This window comes from Elephantulus edwardii, unplaced genomic scaffold (assembly GCF_000299155.1).
Source record: "Elephantulus edwardii isolate Elephantulus edwardi_28Jun2011 unplaced genomic scaffold, EleEdw1.0 scaffold00226, whole genome shotgun sequence".
NCBI lineage: Eukaryota > Metazoa > Chordata > Mammalia > Macroscelidea > Macroscelididae > Elephantulus > Elephantulus edwardii.
Genome location: NW_006399976.1, coordinates 1,259,887 through 1,266,914, shown reverse-complemented (window position 1 = coordinate 1,266,914; position 7,028 = coordinate 1,259,887). Strand labels below are relative to the sequence as shown.

General features: G+C 51.8%; 1 protein-coding gene across 1 annotated transcript in view; it reads left to right on the top strand.

Moving 5' to 3' along the window:
- Positions 1-505: 505 nt before the first annotated feature.
- Positions 506-7,028, top strand: part of SIN3B (SIN3 transcription regulator family member B) — a 41,851-nt gene continuing 35,328 nt past the window's right edge. Inside the window, exons 1-3 of the mRNA XM_006898274.1 lie at positions 506-631; positions 870-976; positions 3,420-3,573. Of these exons, the coding sequence (XP_006898336.1) occupies positions 518-631; positions 870-976; positions 3,420-3,573 (375 nt within the window). The 5' untranslated portion in view covers positions 506-517. The remainder of the gene's footprint in view (positions 632-869; positions 977-3,419; positions 3,574-7,028) is intronic.

Sequence of the window (7,028 nt, the reverse complement as noted above, 5' to 3'; positions counted from 1 at the left end):
AGCCACCAAGTAAAAGAATGGACATGGGTAGTGTTCCAATAACACGGATGCGGACATTTTCATTTCACAGACTTTTCAAGTGTCACAAAATAGGCTTCTTTTCGTAGATTTCCCTCCTCTCCACGAAACTATTTTTTTTTATTTTATTATTTTTGTGTGAGTGTACCGTCAAATCAGATATGACAGGTACAGGAGGAAATTTTCCCTCCTTCCCCGGCAGAGCATCTGGTGGATTTGAACCGTGCACCTCTGGGATTGTAGTTGCAGTTCCTTGCCACTAGGCCACTAGAGCTCCCCTCCACGAAACTATTTAATAACGTAAAAGCCATTAGCACGGGAGCCAAGGGTCCAGTTTTGCCCGACCAGGTTAGGAACCAGGTTTACGCAGGAAAACAAGAGCTTCCGCGGAGCGAGCCCCGCCTCTCCTCCTGGGCCCGCCCTTCCTGGGCGGAGCATGCGCAGGCGCGACCCAGGCTCGGGCTTGGGGGCGGGGCGGGTCGCAGCTCTGACTTTCAACATGGCGCACGCTGGTGGCGGCGGCGGCGGCGGCGGCACCCCCGCGGGCCGGGGGCTGAGCGGAGCTCGCTGGGGTCGCTCGAGCTCCGCTGGCCACGAGAAGCTGCCGGTGCACGTGAGTGGTGCCCGCCCCTCCTCCGAGACCCTCGGCCCCCGCAGGCAGCGCCCCTCACCCCGGCCCCGCCCGACCCTGGCCCCCCGCCCGGCGTCGGCCTCCTCTTCGCAGTCCCGGATCCGGGACCCCCACAGCTTGTCCACGCAAGCCCAGCCAGTCCCCTTCTCCACCAGGGACCCCTGACTTCTGTCCCCTTCCTCCTCTGATTCCCGTTCCCCCGGGACCTTCCTCCCTGCAGGTGGAGGACGCCCTCACCTACCTGGACCAGGTGAAGATCCGTTTCGGCAGCGACCCTGCCACCTACAACGGCTTCCTAGAGATCATGAAGGAGTTTAAAAGCCAAAGGTACCCCAGGAGTCCCCTCCCCACCCCTTGGGGTCTCGCAGGACCGGAATCGGGCTGATCTGGGTTTGAGACCCCCATCTCGGCTACTGTTGCTCGGCCGAGTAACTTGTGCGCTTTATTGGACCTCTTTTGAACCTCCGTTTTTTTCTTCTGCAAAAGGAGAGATGGATCGGACCTTGTGAGGCTGGTGTTGGGAATTCTGGAAGGGGTTAGGGAGGGATGAGGTCGGGCGCATGCATGCAAGGTCGGATCCTCGCTTTATTTAAAATGTGGACTTTGAAGTTTTGTGCATCTAGGAATTTTTGCATCGGTGTCATTTATTTTGATGACTGAATTTTCTGGTGCCCCTCACCCTTAAATTTTTGCTGCGAGTTTAGCACACCCCCCCCCCCTTGTTTTCCCCTAGACCCGGCCTTGCTTAGAAATAATATGCCTGAAAAATGTTCAGTGAGGAAATTGGCACGGGGAAAGCATTTAAAGACTTTAGCTATTTTTGTAGGAGAGGAGCCTAACCATTATTGGGCTGCAAACCAAAGGTTGGTGGTTCAAATCCTTTCTGCAGGAGGAAGATGAAGCAGTTTGTTCCATAGGATTAAAAAAATCCACTACTGTGGGTCCCTTAGCAGCCGTGTAGGATTGAAGAGTTTCCAAGGCTGTAAATCTTAACAGATGCACACTAGTCTTCCTCCTGCAGAACGGCTAGTTAATTCAAACCTCAAACCTCAGACCTTGCCCGCCTGGGCTCCTTTTTATAAAGCTCTGGCGACCTATTGGTAAGAAGCTGTGCTGCAATCCCGAAGTCACGAGGTTCAAATCCACCAGTTGCCCTGAGGGAGAAGGATGAGCAGTCCCCTCCTGTGGTATTTACTGTCTTTGAAAACTTGCTGGAGGGTCAGCTTTGAATTGGCCCTGATTAGACCTAGGGTTGCTAGGAGTCAGAATCGAGGTGATGACAGTGTATGTAGGCACTGTAGAATTAGGGAGACCTCGGGATCTTGCTCTTACTTTGCTGGGCAAAGGATGAGGCTTGACGTAGACTAAGGAGTTGTTCACCGAGCTAGGACTCCCACCCCCAACCCATAAATAAATTCTCTTGTCACAGGCCCACCCTCTCTTAGGAAATATGGCAAGACTGGCTTGGTTTTGAAAGTCTCTCTGGGAGCAGATAGTTTTTACTTTACTACTCAAATAAAAATAGCTGGTTTTAACCCACCCAGAGGCACGCAGAGGAAGAAAGGCCTGCCAGTCACCTTCCTTAAAGATTGGTGATGGTTTCCTGCTTTTTTAAATAATTTTTTTTCCGTTGTTGAATATTTTCTTCCCGCCCTTACCAAAAAATTGGTGGCAGTGTTAGATGCTGGCGAATCTGTCTGGCCTCCATGTGATAGTAGAGCTGACTCCGTAACCTTTATTCCTGGTGAGAAAACATCCCACAGCTGTTCTTTGTTAAATATGGTATTGCTGTGAGTTGGAATGCACTCAATGGCAATGATTTGGGGGTTTTCAAGAAACAATTTTCGCCTGGATTGCTTCCAGGAACATTTGTTAATGTCAGCCCCTGTTTTGGGACCACTGCAGGGATGAGGGAGGTGCCCTTCCCCCCGTTCCACAAATTCATACAGTCCTGATGTCTGCTAGGTCTTCAATGTTGATAGAGTGCAATAAATTGCTCAGCTCAAAACCCGTGTCACGGTTGCTCCTGATGCTTATAAAACTACAGGATTTATCACACTCCCTGGCGGGAGCTGACCTTCTGCCACTTCATGGAGTCCAAGGCTTGCACTTAGAGCCCCTGACATTTTCAAGAGTTGCTGGGTAGTGAAATAGTGACGTACTCAGCAAGGAAGCAGAAGGTTGGCAGTTCAGATCCACTCACACATACCTAGGGGGAAAGGCTGACGTGGAAAACGCTGTGGAGCACACGTCTGCTCTGGCACGCACGGTGTTGCCTGAGTCAGTCGGGTTTGGGGTTTTTTATTGTCAGTCCACGTCCTTGGTGTGTCTGGGGAGCCATCCTGGGCCCCCGTTCAGCAGTTCTTAGCTTGAGGGGGTAGGGGTGGAAAGCAGGTCATGATGGCAACGGCGGCTTTTGACCGTTAACCAGGTCCGTTCCACCTCTCGGCGACACTGTATGCCAGCAGAATTGTCAGACAGAAAACAGTCGGGCTTTCTTGGCTGTGATTTGTACAGGGGTAGATCACCAGGCCTCCCTCTGTGGCACTGTGTCAGCGCAGGGTTTCACTGCTGCACCACTGTGGCCGCTCCTTCCTTCCTTCCCTGGAAAAGGTGCTGGGGTCATACCACAGACAGGTGTATCTGAGATCCCTTTGTTACCTGTCAGAATGCTCATTTCCTGCACACTGTTATGAGAGGCAGAAATAGGCTTTGCCTTTGATTTGCCGCCCGAGACCATTCTGTGCACTTGCATCCCTCTCTGTCACAGCATCGACACTCCTGGGGTCATCAGACGCGTGTCCCAGCTGTTTCACGAGCACCCGGACCTCATCGTTGGCTTCAACGCGTTCCTCCCCCTGGGATACCGGATAGACATCCCCAAGAACGGCAAGTTAAACATGCAGTCGCCACTGACCAGCCAGGTAGGCCCCGCCGGGCTTCAGTTCCCTGGCTGTCAGGCTGTGTTTCTTTGCTGGAAGCCATGTGAAATCCGGTCTATTTCCAGACAGGCTGCTAATCGTTTCTGGCACAAATCAGACTAGATCAAAACGCCTACTCAGGCAGCCCTACATCCCAAATGTGTCTGTGTGAAGTCCAGAATGGATGTGTTAGGCAGGCCTGCTCCTAACCCAGGTCATCTCCGAAGTCAGGATAACTGCATCCTGTGATCCCATGTCTGTGAGGTCCGTAGACTAGGCATGTGTAGCTGTCTCGTGGCTCTGAGTCATGGTCACCCTGTGGCAGAGGAGAGCTGTTGTTAGGTGCCATCAAATCAACTGCTTACAGCGACCCTTTAAACAATAGATTGGAACCTAGTCCTGCACCAGGGATTTTAAAGCTGTGGCCTTTGGCAAGCAGATCCCAGCCCTGTTTTCTGAGGCCCTCCTGGGTGGGTTCAAACTGCCAGCCTTTTGACTAGTAGTCAGGCACACCCAGGGTCCTCAGGATGCATGTTTAATGGTGGTGACTAAGGAAGGGGGAGAGGAGTCAATAATTGGGAAGCAGTGAGCTTTTGTGATGATAGACTGTGTAACAGAAGGTTGTGTTAGGTGTCCATCATGACTGGGGGAACAGGTGCTGCTAAATTGTGTGTGTGTGTGTAAACGTTGAACTGGCAGGTGTTGTGTTATCTGAAAGGTGCCCTGGTAGCGCAGTGGTTAACTGAAAGTTTGGTAGTTCAAACCCAGTGGCTTTTCCATGGAGGACGGATGTGGTACTTTGTAAGGATGGCAAGCTGGGAAACCTTAGAAGGCAGTGCTCCTCTGTCTTCCTGGGTCTCAGTGTGTCAGCAGGGATTTCACAGGTGCGGGCTTGGGGGAGTTTTTACAAGAAGTGAAATAATAACAACAGTGGCCTCAGCAGTGGGACAGATCTCGGTGAGAGGCTGTCTCTGGCTGGGTGCGGTGAGGCAGGCTCCCCACCTACCCGGGCAGGCTCCTGGCCGTGTGAGATCCATGGAGGAGCTGCCAGTACAGCAAAGCTGTGGAACAGATAAGGAGTGGTTTTCGCTGTGTTTTATTTCACTGCTGACAGGACATTGGCACACAGTGACCTTCCCCTCCTCCCCCAGGCCTGCACCTTCCCTGTGTTCTTTCTCTGGTGACCAGCAGCCGTCTCCTCTCCTTCCCCTTCTCATGTTGTGAGTCATCACAGAGTTTATTCTGGCTCCTGGAGACCCGTGTGTGTAGCAGAGAACAGCTGCTCTCTAGGGTTCCCTGCGTATGATCTTTATGGAAGCAGAGTGCCAGGCCTCTGCTCCGCAGGGCCTCTGGGTGGCTTTAACTCACTAACCTGCAGGAGCAGTTCTCTGACACACACAAGTCACGTGAGTAGTTCATGGCCTGGCATGCCCTCTTTGTGCCACCTGGGGAGCTCAGCCCACCAGACCTGCTGAGGAACACAGAACCAACCAAACCTTGTCTGAGCTTCACGTTCATAAGGTAATGGCTGTAATTTGTCTCTTTGAGTGGAGGTTTCTCAGCCTCTTGACAAGCAGTGATGGAATGTTATTCCTTGCTGTGGGGTGACCATTGTCTGGCTTCTAGCAGTATCCCTGCGCTTCAGTCACTCCACACCAGTGAGCCAAACCAAACTGTCAAGTCGATTCTGACTTCTGCAGCGCCGTCTGTGTGTGTGTGTGTGTGTGTATAGGTGTTCCATAGGTTTTCTTTTTGTGATATGAGTGAAGTTTACAGTGCACCTTGGTATTCCAGCCAAACATTCATATATACATTGTCCTAGGCGTTGGCTGAGACAGTCCCCACATTCTCTCACCTCTGTCTCTGTAGATCTCACTTCCATTCACCTCTCTAACTTCTCCTTTCTTACTGTTGAGTTTTCCCCTTGGACGAATGCTGCCCTGGCCATCCACGTGATGGACTGTTGTAACTGCACACACAGTGCCTCCCCTCAACTCCCCTCTTAAAGAGTTCTGATTTGGTTGCAAGTTGTTCCACACAGTGAGTTTGGTTCCAGGTTCAAAGGGCGGCTAAGGGCCATAGTCTTGGGGGTTCCTCCAGTTTCAGGCCAGTAAGCCTGGCCATTATTACCATTTTGAGTTTTATTCAGCCTTCATCTCCCATATTGTCAAGAGCCTTTCACTGTGAACCATTCAGAGCAGCTAAAGGCACCTTGTACTTCTTCTGGTCTCTGTGTTGTGGAAATTGAGGGTAGCAAGATTCATATGTGCTAATAGAACTCATTGTCTCCATGTGCCTCTTCATTCTTCTGTGCTCTAGACAGGAAGAGACCAGTGTTTGTACTTTAGATTGTTGTTAACAGTGATCTTTACAGAAGCCTATCTCCAGACCTTCCATGGACCCACTGGGTGGGTTTGAACCACCCACCTATAGGTTGGCAGCTGAGTGCAGTGATTAACCACTGTGCCACCATGGTTCCTTAGTAAATGCTCCCACACATCCACCCCATGAATTGCTCTCATGCACTTTACTTCGAGCAGGCTTGACCCCTCCCTGGCTGTTCCTCTCATTAATCCCACCAAGGCTTTCAGCATCTGGCAGCCTCAGGCCCACGTTTCGGTGCAGGGGCTTCATTTGCAGGCATTGAGTGGAGTCTTTTCAGAGGTGGTCCCCACGCACTTCCAGGTTTCTTTTAAACACAAGACGACATGCTGATGGCTTGCCTGATGAGAAGAAAAAGCACTCTCTTCCCACCAGGCTCTGCGGAGAGAGGCCAGCCACTGCCATAGTGCCAGCCGCTCACTGCGCTCTGAGTCCTGACACCCCACTTCACAGGACAATGGGCCACCCCCTCTGTCAAAGGAGACGCCTACACAGTGCTTTCTGCAGCTCCTTTGAACTCCCCAGTTCAAATCTTCCAGAGCCCCTGCATGAAGCAGTCTCATGATCAGCTATTAACCAGAAGATTGGCAGCTTGAACCCACCTACAGGCACTTCAGAAGAAGGGCCTGGTGGTCTGCTTCTGTAAGGATGATCACTGACCCTGTAGTGCTCATTTCTGCTCTCTGTCATGGAAGGAGTCAGAATCAACTGGACAGCAATTGCTTTGTGTGCCCGGAGGGGCTGGTTTGCCTAGATCAGCTTCAGAGCCTTCCCCCAGCCTGGAGGCGGCCTTTCCCAGCAAGGACCCATCCCTCCACAGTAGCCCCACTTCGAGCCACCTGTTGGCAGGCGGTGTGTGTGTGTGTATTTGGCCAGGTCTCCTGGCCCGTGTGCTAACAGCCCGGTCATCACCTGTCTCTGCATCACTTCCTCATAGGCCCAACGTGCTGTCCATTCAGCTTGTGGGACGCTGAGTCCACAGCCTTCTCAACACTGTGTCCTCCTGCTTACAGAGCTAACTGGGATCTTCCTGGTGTTTCTGATGTAAAGCTTTGATTTTGGGGTTATTTTTTTTT